This window comes from Scyliorhinus torazame, chromosome 8 (genome assembly GCF_047496885.1).
Source record: "Scyliorhinus torazame isolate Kashiwa2021f chromosome 8, sScyTor2.1, whole genome shotgun sequence".
Lineage (NCBI taxonomy): Eukaryota > Metazoa > Chordata > Chondrichthyes > Carcharhiniformes > Scyliorhinidae > Scyliorhinus > Scyliorhinus torazame.
In genome coordinates this window covers 137,136,700-137,156,378 of record NC_092714.1, presented here as the reverse complement: position 1 = coordinate 137,156,378, position 19,679 = coordinate 137,136,700, and the positions used below count along the sequence as shown (strand labels likewise).

The following is a 19,679-nucleotide window of genomic DNA, read 5'->3' as shown; positions in this document are numbered from 1 at the left end:
TAACTCAGTTTCACTGGTATGGGCGTCTACCTCCATCGGAGTACCCTGTAACTCGTGCTCCACTTGCCGTTTTTTCTAAGGACAAAGCCAGCTGCAATGCTGGTTTGCAATCCAGCTCGGCCTCTGCTAACAGATGTTTCTGTATTGCTAACTTATTTATTCCACATACCAAACAGTCTCGGAGCATCTCAATTAGCGTCAGGCCAAATTCGCAAGCCTCTGCTAATCGCCTTAATCTTGTTAAAAAGTTTGTAATTGAGTCCCCCGTGTCTCGGAATGCTGAGTAAAACCGGTATCTTTGCAGAATCAGAGGTGGCTTGGGATCATAGTACTCTTTTACTAAGTCCGTTAATTCCTGGAAAGTGTTTGTATTCGGTGCCTCCGGAAAAGTGAGACTGCGCAGAATGGCAAAGGCTGCTGGCCCACACACGGTCAGCAGAATGACCCGTTGCTTTTCATCCGGAATTATATCGAAGTACTTCATCCGCTCTACATATTGGGCCCAGTCTTCCACTGCAGGGACAAAAGAGTCCAACTTTTCGAATAAAAGCATTTTGCCTGTCAGTGGCTTACCCACGATATGCGGCAGGTGCTGACGAGCAGGTTTCTTTGGGTCGTTCCGTTTTCCTCATCGCCACTGTAAAAAGTCCACAGAGGCAGAAGTCCCGATACCAGAATTCCTTTTATTTACAAACCCAACAGCTGAACAGCCATGACCATTCAGTCTGCTGTCTGCACCGGGAGTGCAGAGGATCTGACACTCCCTGTTATATACACAGAAAGGGGTTCCCTGATTGGGCCAATCTCACAGGCCTGGCCTAAGTCGTTACAGTGGTCCGTCCAGTTACATTCCTTTTATATTTTTTGTAGCAGTTGAGTACAACTGAGTGGCTTGCTAGGATATTTCGGAAAGAATTTAAGAGTGGGTCTAGAGTCACATGTAGGCCAGACCAGGTAAGGATGGTAGATTTCCTTCCCTAAACCAGATGGGTTTTTACAACAATCGACAATGGTTTCATGGTCATATTAGACTTTTACTTCCAGCTATTTTATTGCGTTTTCAGTCACCATCTGCCATGGTGGAATTCAAACCCAGATCCACAGATCATTACCCTGGGTCTCTGGATTACTAGTCCAGCAACAATACTACTACGCCACTGCCTCCCCCATGGGAGCGACATGCTGATTACACACCTGTCCTAATTTCTGTATTCCCACAGAACACTAGTTGGGTGAACTGGGAGGCTTCTAGACCAAATGTTTGGAGTGACGATGCCGCAGATGTTTTGCACTGTTTTAGTTTTACAGTATGACCCGGAGAAGGTTTCCAGAGGTACAGTAATGCACTACATACCGCACAATGCGGCTAAGGGCAGAAACCTTACCATTGAAATTGCTGAGGAACAGTAAGGAACTTTGCAAAACCAGAAGGACACTGTTGCACAGGGACCACAAACAGCACAATACTCAATAATATATAGAAAGTTTTTTGTATCAGCCTCTCCTTGATGAGTTTCTTCTTTAAAGTCCTGTACATGATCCTTGAATCAGCCTGAGGCTGTGAATACAGTATTAAGGTGTAATTTGTAACCTTGCTAGTGCATGAAATTAGTATTATTATTGGTCTATGTACTGATATTTATATGAATCACAAGGTTAGTATATAGGTACAGAAAATCATTTGGAAAGCTAATAGAATGATATTGTTTATTGTGAGGGGAATTGTTTGCAAAAGTAGAGAGGTTCTGCTTCAGATGTACAGAGCACATTTGGAGTACTGTGTACAGTATTAGTCTCCTTATTTAAAGAAAAATATAAATGCGTTATAAGCAGTTTAGAGAAGGTTTACTAGACTAGACCGTGCCCCTCTCCTGAGGTGTGGTGATTCTCAGGTTGAATCGCCACCAGTTGGCTCACCCCATAAAGGGCAAAACTGCTTATGGTCATCTGGAACCATGGCAATTTACTAGACTAATAGCAGGAATGGACAGGTTGTCTTATGAGGAAAGGTTGGACAGGATTAAGCTTGTATTCACTGAAGTTTGGAAGCGTAAGAAGCAACTTGATCAAAACCTTATCATGAGAGTCTTGACAGGATGGATAAAGAGAAGATGTTTCCTCTTGTGAGAGAATCTGGAACTAGGGATCTTAAAAAAAGGGATTGTTTATTTTAGACAGAGATGAGAATTGTTTTCTCTGAGGGTCATGAGTCTTTGAAACTCTCTTCTTCAAAAGACAGTGGAAGCAGAGTCTTTGGAAATTTTTAAGGCAGAGCTAAATTGAGGTTATTGGGGGTAGGCAGGAATGTAGGGGTGAAGTTACAGTTCGATCAGCCAAGATCTTCTTGAATGCCGGGGCAGGCTCAAGAGGCCAACTCCTCACAATTTGTTCATATTTAGACAATTATCTATTACTTCATGCCCATGTGTACCTTATCTAATCTGTTCTGTTACTTCACATTTATGTACATTGTTTATATTTTGCTTCACTTGGACCACATTCCTAAGTAATTTGCTAAATAGATTAATATGTTTGGAATTTCCTATTAAGGCAATGTGAGGCCAGGCATATTCGACTGCAATGTTGACCTTTTTCACTTTGTTGATTCCCAACAGCTATTTGCACACTTCCTGCCATATCCAATGAGTATGTAACACCATTGAACCTCTCTATTGTTGCCACCCATGTTTGCATTAAGCTCTGGCCACAAAGGTGCTTCCGCTTTGAAACCTCTTCACTGAAATTAAGAACATCTTCTCTGTTGCTTCCTTGTCCACATTGCTGAATGATTTCACAAACAGTGTCGTAGATGGCTACATCCTGCTTAAGTAGTGACTCAACACCCTGATTAACCTACAGTTGTGTACATGTTCTTGCAGTAAACGCCCAGCTTAAAATAGTACATGTGCATACCTACAAGGGTGTCACTGTTCCAAAGGGAGGGCATTTAACTTGTGCGAAGAGGAAATTCACTCCTTAGTTTCATCCTCAGTAGGTGAAACTGGTGCTTAAATGTTTGATGATAGAATCTAAAAAAAAACCTAGGGAAATCAAAGATAGCCCAGAGAAAACAGTTCAATACTACAGAGATCAGTTGACCAGGAAAAGGAATGCAAGAAGCGAAAACAACCTGGATGTGTACATAGTTTCTAAGTCATGCCCCAACTGTTGATTTAATATTGTCAGAACTGAAAGTAAACATTTCCAATACTTTGTTATTGACTTAACTTTGGAAATGGGTTAAGAATTGAATAAGAGTTTAAAATGTGAATGCTGTCTCCAAGATAGCTGAAAATCGGTATATGCTGAATTGAATGGTCACAGCTGAGCCAGCTGGGCAGTGTGATGCCACAGCGTCTTAGTGGAACGGTAGGAAAAGTCAGGAAGGTTCTCGCTCCTTATAAGTATATAGTAACCTCTCCTGGAAATGTATACGTGTGGATCGAATTGGGCTGGGCTGCAATGTTTCCCAGTCGCTCTCCCAGTCCCCAACCTACTCCAGGGTGGTATTATGTGATTAATCGCACTTGGATCCGGTAGAGAGGGCAACCAAACCTGGTATTGCCATTCTGTTGGGAGTTGGTGTCTTCTGACGAGAGGGCAGAAACTTGAGGGGGGAGGGAGGTGAATGGGTATGTTGAGGGTGAAGGGTCAAATTCATGACTAGCCTGAATCCAGGGGAGGTGGAGAAAAGGTCCTACTAACTTTTATTTGTATAAATAAACTAATCAGTGGCATGTACCCACATTTGTAAGGATACACTATCTCCAGATTTTGTCCCATTCATAATGAACTGAAAAGCATTGGAATGATTTCAAATCTTTTGATGAAATTGTGTTGCTCTCGGGTGTGTTTTCCCCTTTTATAATTGATCATGAATATCCATTATTCTCTGTACGATCACTCATGAGCTATTACTTTGCAGTGCAGCGGCTTAGTAGGAGGAGTGGAGGTTTGCAGTGGGAAGAAAGTTCTGCAGTCATTTAGCACATAAGACAATCCCAGATTCAGCACTAGGCCAAATGATCAATTAATCTGTTGGTGCTACTAGTTGAGTTTGAAATCTTAAGGCACCAGGAGAAAGGTCTGTTCTGCACATGATACCTTGGGCACTTTATGATGATTCTGGTGAACTCTCAAGGCAGACAATGTTGCTTGTAACCATACCTGAAAAATCACAGTCAGGTATTCTCCTAGTATACCCTGGAGGGTTAGCTGATGTGGATCTTAAATCTACTACTTTGTAATCGAGAGCCAAGCATGTTAGGTTTGCTGCTTTTGGTATACCTGTAGCTCAGATAATTAAATGCCGTCTTTTATTTAATTTGCATTGTTACAGTCCATGTCGAAGTTGATGTTGTACAAATAAATATTGTGGATGCATCATTTGTTATTTCAGTGGAAGGTGAATCTCTTCAAAATGTCTTTTTATCATTTCACCATAACACACTTGCCTCTGACTCAGAATATGGCTTGTTGAAGTCCCACATCATAGACTTGAGCACTAATTTCAGATGACGTGATAGTGAAGGAGTGCTGCATTATCTGAGGTGTCATCTTTCCCATGACTGTTAACCCAAAGCTCCAACTGCTGGCTCACGTAAAAGTTTCATGATGCACTTCAAAGAAGAGCAGGGGAGTTACCCCATTGTCCTGGCCAGCATTGAATCTTAAACCGCTCTAATTCAAATGATCAGATCCCTATTACATTGCTGGTTGCCAGATTTGCTGTATGCAAATTATCTACTGTTTCCGATGTTACAACAGTGACTGGACTTCAGAAGTACTTATTAATTGACTTTGGAACTTCATGAAGTCATGAAATGTATAAATACGCCGCCTTATTCCTATGAAGGAAAAATATAGGAGTGTAATTTGATGAAAAATAATAACATCAGGCTGTTACACACTGTTGATGTGAAAATTGGCTAGCAGTTTCTGGCAAGGAAGAAGATACCCTGTGAATTGCAAATCACTTCCAAGTACTAGCTTAACTCCAGCACTCCATTTTGACTTCACAAAAATGACAAATCACCTTTCTCTCTCTCTCTCTCTCTCTGTCTCTCTGTCTCTCTCTCTCTCTCTCTCTCTCCCCCCCCCCCCCCCCAATGATTTTCATGAGGCTGCTCACTTGCACATTAATTGGCCATTAAACTCATCAGAAAGTTCAGTCCAGTAATTAACAGCACATTGCCCTTTAACAAAATGACCATTGTTAATAAATGTCAATCAACCTCTCTATCCCAGGAAGTGAACAATTTAAAATGTAGAGTCTCATTCCTTCAGGTAATGAATTGTTGGGGAGATTTTAAAATGTTAAATGACATTAAAATCATTCAATTTTAGTTCACCCTCCTTCTCGATCCTTCCTCTGTTTATTTCTCAACCTATAAATTCCATTGGTTAAGGAGATAGATTGTTTGTCCTATTTGTGACGACTGGGAGATGTTAGGAAATTGGATCGAAGATTTAGTGGGCAGTTTGGGGTTAACAACCTGTGGGTAAATTTGCTAGCAGTTGAGTCAGAGGTATGCTCCCATACGTGGCCTGAGTTACATTGTCCCATTCAGACTTAAATTCGTTAATGGGAATAAACCGGATACCCCTGTTTAGCCGGTTTAGCTCAGTTGGCTAGACACTTGGTTCGAGATGCAGAGCAAGGCCATGAACTCCGGTTCAATTCATGTCCCTGCTGAGGTTATTCATGAAGGCCCGCCTTCTCAATCTTGCCCCTCGCCTGAGGTGTGATGATCCTCAGGTTAGATCACCACCAATCACATCTGGTGGCAGCCATGGAATGAGTGGTCGTACATTTGGTGGTCCTTGCTCAAGGTGGATTTTTTTAGGTCCTTCCCAACTGAATGGTATTTAAGGGCAAAAGGTATACGAGTGCCCAGGGAAAGTAGTACTCCTCTGGTGAGGCTGATGAATGGAACAGAGGATGAGAAGTGCCATGAGAAAGAGAGAGCAGCTGGACCAGGGAAGGTTTCGTGGCGCGCCACAGGTGAAGATGGCGGAGGAAAAGGGGGTAGCGCTGCCTCTGCCCGCCCCAGTGGTCAATGGAGCAGCTGGAGTTTTTGAATAATAAATTCCACCAGCAGAGGAAAGGAGCTTTGGAGGATTTGGCCAAGGTGGTGGAACCGCTCAGGGTGGCGATTGAGCATGTGGAGCAGAGGCAGGAGGCTCGGCCTGGCAATCCAGAAGGTAGAGGAGTTGGTGGGGGGGGCATGAGGATTGGCTGGGCTTGCTGCAGACTGGGATGGTGTTGAGCAGCCGGAAGAGCTGAGAGAGAAATTGGAGGACCTCCAGAACCGCTCCAGGAGGCAAAATCTAAGGATTGTCAGGATGCCTGAGGGCATTGAGGAAGCCAAGGCTGCTAAGTATGTGGCGAACATGCTGGAATAATTGATGGGGGATCCTCGAGGTGGATCGGGTGCACAGGATGCTGAGGAGGAAGCCGGAGACGGGCGAGCTGCCAAGGGCAATGGTGGTGCAGTTGCATCGATTTTTAGACAAAGAAAATATTCTGAAGTGGGCGAGGCAGACTGTAGGAATCTACCATGCGGTTTAAGTGTAGTCTCGTATACACTTCAAAACTCAGAATTTAAGTTACACTTCTCAGATGTGAAATAAAAATCTTTTATTGTGTCTATTGATTATAATTGAGAGACTAAGATCTTCTTGTGGTTACAAATCAAATGTTCTCAAAAAGCCCTTGCCAGCAAAAGACTTTAAGAGAAATAATTGGCTTAACGGTTTACAACGGATTTAACTTTCAAAATACAGTAATGGTTCTTTGCTCAAAGCAAAACAGCTTGCGCGAACTTCAAGAGTTAGAGTGGAAATATGAAAATACAAAATAAGGATAGCGAGTAGTTAGATGAAAGGTATAGCGTGATCCTGGATAGAAAATGGCTTCCCGAACCTCTATTTTTAAAGAGAATGTTATCAGTCTGACTCCATCTGTCCCTACTCCTGCAATGTGCTGATTGGCTAGGATGGGTCTCAAATACATTTGGTTGGATGGTTAGTTGTCAATCATCAATGTGCAGCATTATCTTGTTGAACTTTTAAAATTAATATAAATGTTGCATGTGGAATTCTTAAATGTGTGTTGGAATGCAAACTCTGCACTTCTCATTAAACTGGCATGTGCTGAACTCTGCGATTTTGTTCATTTGAGCAATGGCAGAGCTCATATGAACTATAATGTCAATTTGACCTTCAGTATAATGTTGTATAAGCTTTAGCTAGCTTTTTTTGATGTTTCAAATTCTGTGCTTCGCCATTGCAAATTCTGCAAGCTGTGTGTTTTTGTAATCTAAGTTATGCTTGAAGTTATATGATGAAATCCATTTTAAAATGGATTTTAAACTGGGCTTTAGTATTTACATTAAAATGGCAAAATCAATTACCATTTTACCTATCAGAAATAGCCAGTTTCCTTCACAAAGCAAGAAATGCCTGGGAGGGGAGTGAGCTGTGGATTTACCAGCACCTGGGTATGGACCTGGTTAAGCGGAGGGCTGGATAAAGGCGGCCCTCTTTAAGAAGGGGGCGAAGTTCAGGGTGTTCTACCCAGCCCGTTTGTGGGTAACGCATCAAAAGCAGGAATTTTATTTTGATTCGCCAGAGAAGGCGATGGACTTTGAGGGACTGTGGACTGGGAGGAGCATGAGGGCTAGTTAACGGGAGTGAGTTGGAGGTTTGCCAAGAGGAAGGCTTTGGGTGGGGATTTGCTGATATGGATATGGTTGGTGAGTCGCAATTGGGAAGGGAGAGAGGGCTGCGGATATCTGAGGGCGGGCCTGGGGGACGCATGACAAGGGCCGGGGAGGCGGCTTAAACAGTGGTATGGCTGATCGACAGTGGGGGGGGTGGGGGGAAAGGGACGACCCCCCTCCCCCCAAACAGGCGGAATGTGAGAGGGCTGAATGGGCCAGTTAAACGGTCATATGTTTTCGCGCATGTGAAGAGTCTGAAGAAGGTTGCTGTGTTTTTGCACAAGGCACACCTGAAGCTGGGGGATCAGTCGAGGCTGAGGAATGGATGGGTGGGGCAGGTGTTCCACTCGGGACTAGACATGAAGACGAAGGGGTGGCGGTGTTGGTTAATAAGGTGCCTTTTGAGTTGGGGAGCGTTATGGTCAATCAGGGGGTATGTATATGATGGTCAGTGGGAAGTTAGAGGGGATGCCGGTGGTCCTGGTGAATGTGTATTCCCCAAATTGAGATGAAGTGGACTTTATGAGCCGGGTGTTGGGGAAGATCCCAGACCTGAATACGCATCGGCTGATTATGGGGGATGATCTTGATACAGTCCTGGACCTGAGTTTGGGCGGTCGAGTCCTAAGTCGTCAAGAATGTCGGCGGTGGCAAGAGTTGAGTGGGTTCATGGAGCGCATGGGGAGGCGGACCCATGGCAGTTTGGGAGGCCAAGGGCAGTGCAGAAGGAGGCCATTCGGCCCATCGAGTCTGCACCAGCTCTTGGAAAGAGCACCCTACCCAAGGTCAACACCTCCACCCTATCCCCATAACCCAGTAACCCCACCCAACACTAAGGGCAATTTTGGACACTAAGGGCAATTTATCATGGCCAATCCACCTAACCTGCATATCTTTGGACTGTGGGAGGAAACCGGACACCCGGAGGAAACCCATGCACACACTGGGAGGATGTGTAGACTCCGCACAGACAGTGGCCCAAGCTGGAATCGAACCTGGGACCCTGGAGCTGTGAAGCAATTGTGCTATCCACAATGCTACCGTGCTGCCCTGAAACCGGAGCACCCGGAGGAAACCCACGCACACACTGGGAGGATGTGCAGACTCCGCACAGACAGTGGCCCAAGCTGGAATCGAACCTGGGACCCTGGGATCTGGAGGAGGTGAATGGGGTATTTGAGTCCTTCTATAGGAGGCTGTATGTGTCGGAGCCCCTGAGCGGGGAGGAGGGGGTGCATTGTTTCCAGGATGAGTTGGAGTTTTTCAAGGTGGAAGGAGGGAGAGTTCAGGGCCTGGGGCCCCGATTCGGTTGAGGGAGGTGATGGATGGCATGGGTGTGATGCAGGCAGGGAAGGGCCTGGATGGGTTCACAGTAGAGTTTTATAAAACGTTTGGTGCAGAGCTGGGGCTGCTGTTGGTGAGAATGTACATTGTTGCAGGCTTCCATCTCCCTCATTTTAAAGAAAGACAAGTACCCGGAGCAGTGTGGGTCGTACCGGCCAATATCGCTGCTGAACGTCGATGTGAAGATATTGGCGAATTGAGGTCTGTGTGCTGGGGAGGACCAGACTGGATTTGTGAAGGGAGGGAAGTTGTCGGCAAATGTGCGGAGGCTACTTAATGTTATTATTATGTCCTCGGAGGGGCAGGACGCAGAAGTAGTGGTGGCAATTGACATGAAGAAGGCTTTAGATTGGATGAAGTGGGTGCATGTGGCACAGTGGTTAGCACTGTTGCTTCATAGCACCAGGGACCAATGTTCAATGCCCGCTTGAGTCACTGTCTGTGCGGACTCTGCACGCTCTTCCCGTGTCTGCGTAGGTTTCCTCCGGGTACTCTGGTTTCCTCCCACAAAGTCATGAAAGACGTGCTTGTTAGGTGAATTGAACCTTCTGAAATCTCCCTCCGTGTACCCGAACAGGCACCGTAGTGTGGCGACTAGGGGATTTTCACAGTAACCTTATTGCAATGTTAATGTAAGGCTACTTATGACACTAATAAAGATTATTATTATTTAATGGAGGTGCTGGGGTGGTTTTGGTTTGGGCAGGGGTTTGTGGATTGGGTCCAGCTGCTGTACAGGGCGCCAGTGGCGAGTGTTGGAATGAAGCGGATGAGTTGGGGGTATTTTGGGTGCCCGCTCTCCCCGTTTTTCGCCTTCGAGATAGAGCCGTTAACAATGGCACTTGGGGCATTAAGGGATCGAGCAGGGGATGCAGAACATAGGTTATATGTGGATGATTTGTCATTGTATATCTCGGACCCAGTGTGCAGCATTGGAGGGATTCTGGAGATTTTGGGGGAATTTGGCCAGTTTCCGGGGTATAAGTTGAACATGGGAAAGAGCGAGGTGTTCCCGATCAATGCTGGAGGGCAAAAGAGGAGGTTATGGGCGTTGTTGTTCAGGGTGGTGGGCACGAGTTTTAGGTATTAAGGAATCCAGGTGGCGTGGAGCTGGGCCCAGCTACACAAATTGAACTTGGCGCGATTGGTGGAGGGAATGAAAGCGGATCTTAAGAGTTGGGATGTGTTGCTGTTGTCGCTGGCTGAGCGTGTGCAAACAGTGAAAATGACAGTGCTGCCCAGATTTCTGTTCCAGAACCTCCCTATCTTTGTCCCCAAATCCTTTTTCAGGAATATTAATGGGAACATTTCAGGATTTGTGTGGGTGGGGATGACCCCGCGGGTGAGATGGGTGTTCTTGGGGAAGGGACGAGGGGGTGCTGAATCTGATGAATTACTATTGGGCAGCGAATATTGAAATGGTGAGCAAGTGGGCCGTGGAAGAGAAGTGGGTTGTGGGTGGATGGAGGCGGCGTCATGTAGGGGAACGGGTTTGAGGGCTCTGTTGTTGGCACCTCTTCCGTTCTCGCCAGTCTGGTGTTCCATGAGCCTAATGGTGGTGTCAGCGTTACTGGTGGGGAGCCAGTGCAGGCAGCCTTTTGGGCTGGAGGGCATATCGTTGTAGGCGACGATATGCGGCAACCATAGGTTTGTGCCGGCGGGGCTGGATGTGAGATGCCAGGGGTGGTGGCAGGTGGGGATCGAGTATTTTAGCAACTTATTCATACAAGGCAAATTCACCGGATTGGAGGAATTGTATGAGGTGCCGAAAGGGAATGGCTTTAGGTACATGCAGGTGAGAGATTTCGTGAGGAGAGAGGTGTGTCTCCGGTTTTGCAGGTCAAGTTGTTGTCAGAGGACAAAATAGCAGAGGGTGTCTGATGTATACAAGGAATTGATGGAGAGGGAGGGTGCTCAGGGGGAGGAGGGGGAGGAGCAGTTGGGAGGGGAGATGCAGGCTGGGGCGTGGGTTGAGGCCTTGCGAAGTGTGAATGCATCCTCGTCATGGGTGAGGTTGAGCCTCATCCAGTTTAAAGTGGGCATAGGGCTCACATGACGGTGGTGAGGATGAGGAGGTTTTTGTGGGGGTGGAAGACGTGTGTGGGGGGGGAACCGCGAATCATGTCCACATGTTCTGGACATGACCAAGACTGAGGGGGTCCAACAGGGATTCTTGGATGTTATGTATGGGGTTCTGGGTGTGATGTGGCCCCGGGTTCGAGATGGGGATATTTAGGGTGCTGGGAAATCCAGCAGTCCGCGGGGGGGTGGGGGTGGGGGGGGCACGGAAAGAGGCCGATGTATTGGCCTTTGCCTCCCTGATAGTCCATAGATGGTTCTGTTGTGTTGACGGAACTCAGAGCCGCTGAAGAGTGAGTGACCTGGCAGAATATCTGAGGTTGGAGAAAGTCTTGCTTTGCAAGGGTCAGTAGAGGGGTTCACCCAGAGGTGGAACCCGTTTATTGATTTCTTCAAGGAGGATTGAAGGATCACCATGGGGATGGGGGAGGTGGATGAGGGGGTAAAAATTGGGAAGGCAGGATGTGGTGGGGTGTTGGTATTGGGGGAGGTTGGGGATTTGTCGCTGTTTATTTAGGTTGATTGTGTTGCTCTTCAGATATTCTGTGTGTATATGTAAAAAGCCTTGAATAAAAATCACCACCAGTCAGCTCTCTCCCTATGGTCATCGGGACTTTGGCGACTTTACCGTACCTTTCATTCCATAACATTCTGGATTGTATATTGATGGTGCTGGTTAGGCTTTGGGGAGTCAGGAGGAACTCCACAGGATACCCAGCTTCTGACCTGTTCTACCCGTGGCAGTTATGTGGCTGGTTCAGTTTTTCAGTTCCAGGTTTTCAAGTCCTAGCTGTTAATTGTTTTACAACTTCTAGGTTTGCTTATTTCAAGCAATTTCTGTTTTGATTCCCTATTCACTGGGTGTTTTCATTTTTAGCGACGAAGAAATGGCCTAGTAGTTGTGCACAGTTCAAAGATTATTGGCCTACACTGTTCAAGCACTGAGCTACACGCAGGCCAAATTGCTGTTGTCAAACATGGTTCCAAGATGAAAGATTGTGATCTCTATTTCTCAAGGAAACCATGCTCAACCTGTTTAAAGATGGTTTTGAATGGTAAGTACAATTAAAATAAATGTTTAGTAAAGTACCACATCATAGAATTATTAGCAACATTGTATCCTCATGGGCATCTATGGGACAGTGGTAGTGTGGGCATGAAATTGGCTAAGAGATAAAAAGCAGAGCGGAATGGTGGGTAGCTGTATTTTGGATTGGAGGAAAATATACAGTGTTGTTCCCCAGAGGTCGGTGTTGTGTACTACAGCTATTCTGCTATATATTAACGACCTTGACGTGGGTATGGGGCATAATTTCAAAGTTTTCAGATGAGGAGGGCAGTTACAGATTTTTGGAGGACATAGACTGGAGAAATGGGCAGACCAGTGGTAGATGAAATTTAATGGAGAGAAATGTGAAGTGATGCATTTTGGAAGTAAAATTAGTGGATATAAACTTTCAAAAGCGGGTCTACTCTATCTAATAGTGTTAGAATTTTGTAAGTTTCCCCTCTCATTCTTCTAAATTCCAATGAATATGATCCTAACCGACTTAGTCTCTCCTCGTATGACAGTCCTGCTATCCCAGGAATCACTGCACTCCCTCCATAGCAAGAACATCCTTCCTCGGGTAACACCAAAACTGCACACAATACTCCAGGTGGGGCCTCACCAACGCCTATACACTTGCAGTAAAACATCCCTATTCCTATACTTAAATCCTCTTGGTATGAAGACCAACATACCATTTGCCTTTACTGCCTGCTATACAGCACGCTTACTTTCAGCGACTAATGCACGAGGGCACCAAGGTCTTGCTGAGTATCCACCTCTCTCAATTTCCACCCCTTCAAATAATAATCTGCATCCCTATTTTTGCTACCGAACTGGCTAACCTCAATTATCCACATTCTACTGCATCTGGCATGCGTATGCCCACTCACTCAGCCTAAATCACATTGAAGCATCTCTGCGTCCTCCTTACAGCTCACCCTCCCACCCAACTTTGAATCATCTGCAAATTTGGAGATAATACATTTAGTTCCCTTATCCATATCATTAATATGTAATGTGAACAGTTGGGGTCCTGGCACAGATCCCTGCGGTACTCCACGAGCCACTGTCTGCCAATTGGAAAAAAGACCCATTTACTCTAACTCTTTGCTTGCTGTCTGCTCACCAGCTTTCTATCTATCTCAAGACACTGCCCACAACCCCATGCGCTCTAACTTTACATAATGATCTGCTATGTGAGGCCTGGTCGAAAGTCTCAAAGTCTAAATAAACAAAATCCACTGTTTTTTCCTGGTCAACTGTACTAGTTACAGGGCTGTATGGCGGCACAGTGGTTAGCACTGCTGCCACGGTGCCGAGGTCCCAGGTTTGATCCTGGCCCCGGTCTCTGTTCGTATGGAGTTTGCACATTTTCCCTGTGTCTGCGTGGGCCTCACCCCCAAAACCCAAAGATGTGCAGGGTAGGTGGATTGGCCACGCTAAATTGCCCCGTAATTGGAAACATTTTTTAAAACTCTACTCGTGACATCTTCAAAGAATTCTAGTAGCTTTGTCAAGCATGATCTCCCTTTCATAAATCGATGCAGACTTTGTCTGATTATGCCACTGCTTTCCAAATGCTGTGCTATGAAATCCTTGATAATGGACTCAAGCAACTTCTCTACTATCGACGTTAGGCTCACTGGTCTATAGATCCCTTTTCTCTCAACCTCCCTTTTTGAATAACGGACTTACATTAGTTATCCTCCAATCTGTAGGAACCATTCCAGAATCCAAAGAATTTTGGAAAATGACCACCAATGGATCTACTATTTCTAGGGCCACTCCTTGAGTACTCTGGCATGAAGATTATCAGGCCCTGGAGATTTATCTGCCTTCGATCCCACTAAATTCCCCCAAACCATTTCTTTACTAATACTTACTTCCTTCAGCTCCTCACTAAAACTTATGTTTCTCAGAACTCCCAGTACATTATTCATGTCTTCCTTTGTAAAGACAGAAGCAAAGTATGAATTTAGTTTCTCAGCCATTTCTTTGTTCCCCATTATGAATTTCCCTGTTTCTGACTGTAAGGGGCCTACACTCGATTTTGTCAATCTTTTTCTCTTTACATACCGATAGAAACTTTTACAGTTAGTTTTATGTTCCCCGCTGGTTTATTTTTATATTGTATTTTTTCCCTTCTTAATCAATCCCTTGGTCTGCCTTTGCTGAATTTTAAACTGCTCCCAATTCTCAGGTCTATGTTTTCTTTTGACAATTTGTATGCTTCTTCTTTGAATCTAATATTCTTCTTTGAATCTAATACTATCACTAATTTCACTTGAAAGCCAAGTGTGGCCACAATTCCTTTCCGACTCTTGCGCCAAATAGGAATAACCAACTTTTGGAGTACACCTATTTGTTCCTTGAATGCTTGCCATTGCCGTCCATAGTTTCAGTAATTCGATTACCATGTCCATCGTATCCAACCCATGCCTCAAACCATCATAGTTACCTTTATTGAGATTTTAAAACCCTAGTCTCAGAATCAAATATCTCACGATCCACCTTGATAAATAATTCTATCGTATTATGGTCCTTCGGGTTCTTTCACAACTAGATTGCCAACTAATCCTTTCTCATTGCACAGTGCAAGATGGCCTGTTCCCTTGTTGGTTCCACAAAGTATTGATCCGGAACACCATCCCGTATACACTTCAGAAATTCCTCAATTGTACTGTGATTAATTTGACTCACCCAATCTATATGCAGATTAAAATCACCCATAATCACAGATGTTCCTTTCTCACATGCATCTCTGGTTTCCTGTCTAATGCTATTCCCAACATTACCCCTTTGATGGTTTGTATATCCCCCCCCCACTAATGTTTTTTGCCCTTTGGTGTTTCTTAGCTCGACCCATTCAAATTCCATATTGTCTGTGCTAATATCTTTCCTCAATATTGTATCAATATCTTCCTTAATCAACAATGTACCTCCACCACATTTTCCTTTCTGTCTGTCCTTCCTAAAAACTGAATAGCCCTCCATGTTTAGTTCCCAACCGTGGTCATCTTGGAGCCATGTCTCCATAATCCCAACTGTATCATACCCCTTTACATCAACTGTACAATTAATTCATCTAATTTATTTTGCATGCTCCGAGCTTTCAGATACAAAACCTTAAGCCTAGTCCTTTTGATATTCCTTGCCCTGGTCCTACTATTCTTTACCGTGTCCTTATCTGATTCTGGCCCTTGATGTATCTGGCTAACGGCTTTCTTATTCTCCCTGCACTGTTAGTTTAAACCTTCCCCAACCACTCTAGCAAGGATCTGCACCGGCCCTTGGAAAGAGCACCCCACTTAAGCCCACACTTCCAACCTATCCTTGTAACCCAGTAACCCCACCTAACCTTTTTGGACACTTAAGGGCAATTTAGCGTGGCCAATCTACCTAACCTGCACATCTTTGGACTGTGGGAGGAAACCAGAACACCCGGAGGAAACCCACGCAGACACGGGGAAAACGTGTAGCCTCCACACAGATAGTGACCCAAGCCGGGAATCGAACTTGGAACCCTGTAGCTGTGAAGTAACTATGCCAACCACTGTGCTACTGAGCTGCTTTTAGGACCTCAACCCTTTTCTTACCCATGTCGTTGGTACCAATGTGTACTACGACAACTGGCTGTTCACCCTTTCCATTCAGAATGTACTGCAACCGCTCTGAGACATCCGTAACCCTAGCATCAGGGAGGCAACATACCATCCCAGAGTCTCTTTTGCAGCCACAGAAATGTCTACCTATTCCCCTCACAATTGAATTCCCTATGACTATTACATCTTTTGCTCCTCGTCTGTGCAGCAGAGCGAACTGTGGTGCTACAAATTTGGCTGCTGCTGTTATCCTCGGAGAGGCCATTCCCCTCAACAGTATCCATAAAGGTATATCTGTTTTGCAGGGGAATCGCCACAGGATATTCCTGCACTGCCTGCCTAGTCCTCTTGTTCTGCCTGGTGGTCACCCATTCCATTCCTGCCTGTGGAGCCTGCAGTGCGACCACCTCTCTATACCTGCTATCCACGATTTTCTCCGCCTCGTGGATGCTCCACAGGTCCCCAGACGCCGCTGCAGCTCCAAAGCCTGAGCTTTCAGGAGCTGCAGCTGGAGACTATTCCTGCATACATGCTGATCCTGGGAATTGGAAACGTTCCTGGTCTCCCACATGGAGCACGAAGAGCGGACCAGACTTGGCGCTAACCTGCCATGTCTTATCCCTTTAAGTTAAATTAATCGTTTTGTTGTTGTTGATATGGGGATTGACATTATATTTGTTACTGCTTATTGTTTATTGTTGGTGGGTGTAAATTCAGGACAAAATGTGAAAAAGGAGGAGGGTAAATTTATTAAAAGTTAAATTAATCCTTTTAATATCAACTGGGGCCTTTCTTCTCCATTCTTTGTTATTATAGAATATATTTCTTACAAACAATGAATCACAGAAAGATATCTCAACAATTATAGCCAATAGTAATAGTAAGTACCTGTAAACAAATGTTGCCTTGATTCTATTTCTATTCACCGTTTTTTTAAATAATGATTTAATTCTAGCTGGAGTCAATCGAATATCATATTGGCCTGGTGATCCCGAGATAAGTCTAGCTGAGGACAAGGTACTGAATAATTGTTACTCTGATGCAAAGCTAGATGCTAAAGCTGTAGAAAGACTCAAATCTAATAGTCGTGCCCGTGTCTGCACCTTGCTTCAACCTCTGGCTTACAACATGCTTCAGTTTGTAGAAGAAACCTCAAAAAAGTGTGAGTTTCTGCAAAGCATAAACACCTTGGACCCAGATTTCAAACTTGAGGACTTTTTTACCGAGTGCCGAAGAAATCGATTGCAGGAATTTGAGAAATTGTTCTTGATTTCCAACAGCGAGGCGCACAAAGAAATCTTGAAAACTGTTGGCTTAGAAAATGTTTGTGATGATGTTCATTTCACTAATTTGAGGCATAAAATGGAAGACCTTGTCATTTTATTAGCAACCATCGACTGTAGTGTTCCAAAGTATGAGACATTCAGATTTTATTGTGATGATTCAGACAGAGCTTGTGACGAGCACACAAACAATGAATTCCAAGACTTTGCAAGACACTGCATGGTTCAAGCCAGGTTATTGGCATATCGGACAGGTGAGAGAATCTTTTATACAGGTCTTTTATATGAAGATAGGTTATGATCCTAAAGTGTGGCACACAAACCAGTACCATTTTAACATTAGCTAACTAATGAAGAACTTGCAGTTAAAATGCGTCATGCACAATGCCAGGACATTTCAAAAGTGCTTTACTGCCAAGGGTGTACTTCTAAATTGCTGCCAGTGTAGGAAACGCAGCAGTGAGTTAGTGCACAGAAAGGTTCCACAAACAGCACTATGATAATGATCCGATATTCTGTTTAGTCATGTTGGCTGAGGGATAAATATTGGTCAAGACTCGGAGAACGCCCCTGCTTTTTTTCGAAATAATGCCATCCGATCTTTTAGGCCAAACTGAGAGGGTGGCCTTTGTTTAACGTTTCATCCCTGCACTCTGTCATTACTGCACTGAAGTAACAGCCTGGATTTGTGCTGCATCCAGTCTCTGCAGTGGTGCTTGAAACCACAAGCTTCAGTGGTTGTAGAACATTTTTGGGATGTCCTGAAGTCCTAAAAGGTGCTATACGCATGCATGTCTTTTTGGTTTCTTTTTAATATTTATAATTAAATATTAGGTGGAGATGGTTAGCAGTTTCAAATTCCTAGGGGTGCACATCTCCAAAAATCTGTCCTGGTCCACCCACGTTGACGCTACCACCAAGAAAGCACAACAGCGGCTATACTTCCTCGGGAAACTAAGGAAATTCGGCATGTCCACATTGACTCTTACCAACTTTTACAGATGCACCATAGAAAGCATCCTATCAGGTTGCATCACAGCCTGGTATGGCAACTGCTCGGCCCAGGACCGCAAGAAACTTCAGAGAGTCGTGAACACCGCCCAGTCCATCACACGAACCTGCCTCCCATCCATTGACTCCATCTACACCTCCCGCTGCCTGGGGAAAGCGGGCAGTATAATCAAAGATCCTTCCCACCCGGCTTACTCACTCTTCCAACTTCTTCCATCGGGCAGGAGATACAGAAGTCTGAGAGCACACACAAACAGACTCAAAAACAGCTTCTTCCCCACAGTCACCAGACTCCTAAATGACCCTCTTATGGACTGAATTCATTAACACTACACCCTGTATGCTTCATCCGATGCCAGTGCTTATGTAGTTACATTGTATATGTTGTGTTGCCCTATTATGTATTTTCTTTTATTCCCTTTTCTTCTCATGTACTTAATGATCTGTTGAGCTGCTCGCAGAAAAATACTTTTCACTGTACCTCGGTACACCTGACAATAAACAAATCCAATCCAATCCAATGGTTTAAAAAAATGTAGTACAACATTTATGCTGATAAATTCTGTCTTCAGGGTGGCAATCCTTATCTGATGCTTTTGTTCTTCAAATTTTCTGACCCATGTAAAACCATTTATCCTACGTAGCAACACTGGCTATGTCTCCAAATTTCTTCCAGCTCAAATTTGAAGCTGACCAACTTTCCAGGCCTTTTCCTTCTCACTAAGCAAGGTTATGACCTCTTCTGTAGTCAGGTTTCATTCCTTTTTAAGAGTCTCACCTCCCACCTCCAAAACCACCATCCCCAACATTTCTCATCATGGCATCACACCTTACTGGCTGTATCTCGCCTTCAGATTAGCTTTTTCATGCCTCAATTCACCTACCCACCCCCATCTGACTTTGTTTTCATCAGCACTTTCTTCTCCCACCTCTCCCTTTCTTCTATCCCTCTGCCAGTCCTACCCCTTTAAAACTTCTCCCACCTCTGTCCTTCTCATTTCCGATCCTTTTAACTCCCTCCCTCTCTTCCTTCTCCCAGTTCACTACCGCCCTCTCGTTCACTCCTCCACCCTTCTCACCCTCTGTTTTCCATCTGGATATCTGGTGCTGGAGTTCTTGCTCAATTCCTCAAGATTGGATTCTGCATTTGAAGAGCAAAGTTATAAATTCTGGATTAGGTTGCTTTATAGCAGTTTGTTTTTATTGGTATCCTGTGGAATTGTAATTCCTCAGAGAGCTTGGCAGCCAGGCAAACATTTGTAGGAGTAACATTGCTCACCCTTCCTTGTGAACCAAAGTATCTAGAGTGCATTCACATTGCAGCAGACAATAAAGAATCCAACAATTGAAAGTTCCAGCTCCTAAATTCTGTAAATGGGAAAAGAGGCATGTGGGAATTGTACAATTACGGCAATTGCTAATAATCAGTTGGAAAATATATAAATAATCCAGAGTCACGAATAACGTGGTGAAAGAAAATCAAAAATGGGCACTTATTTTTGGAAATTATTATTTTCATTTTAAATATTTTTATTCAGTTTTTAACATTATAACATTTTGTACATAAAACAAAACTATGTAGAAT

The 19,679-nt window shown here is 44.5% G+C and overlaps 1 protein-coding gene across 1 annotated transcript in view; it reads left to right on the top strand.

Annotated features, from left to right (window-relative positions):
- cdadc1 (cytidine and dCMP deaminase domain containing 1) overlaps window positions 1-19,679 on the top strand; it is a 131,367-nt gene that overhangs the window by 53,125 nt on the left and 58,563 nt on the right. The window contains exons 3-4 of the mRNA XM_072514244.1: window positions 12,025-12,202; window positions 16,756-17,337. Coding sequence (XP_072370345.1) covers window positions 12,025-12,202; window positions 16,756-17,337 — 760 coding nt within the window. The remainder of the gene's footprint in view (window positions 1-12,024; window positions 12,203-16,755; window positions 17,338-19,679) is intronic.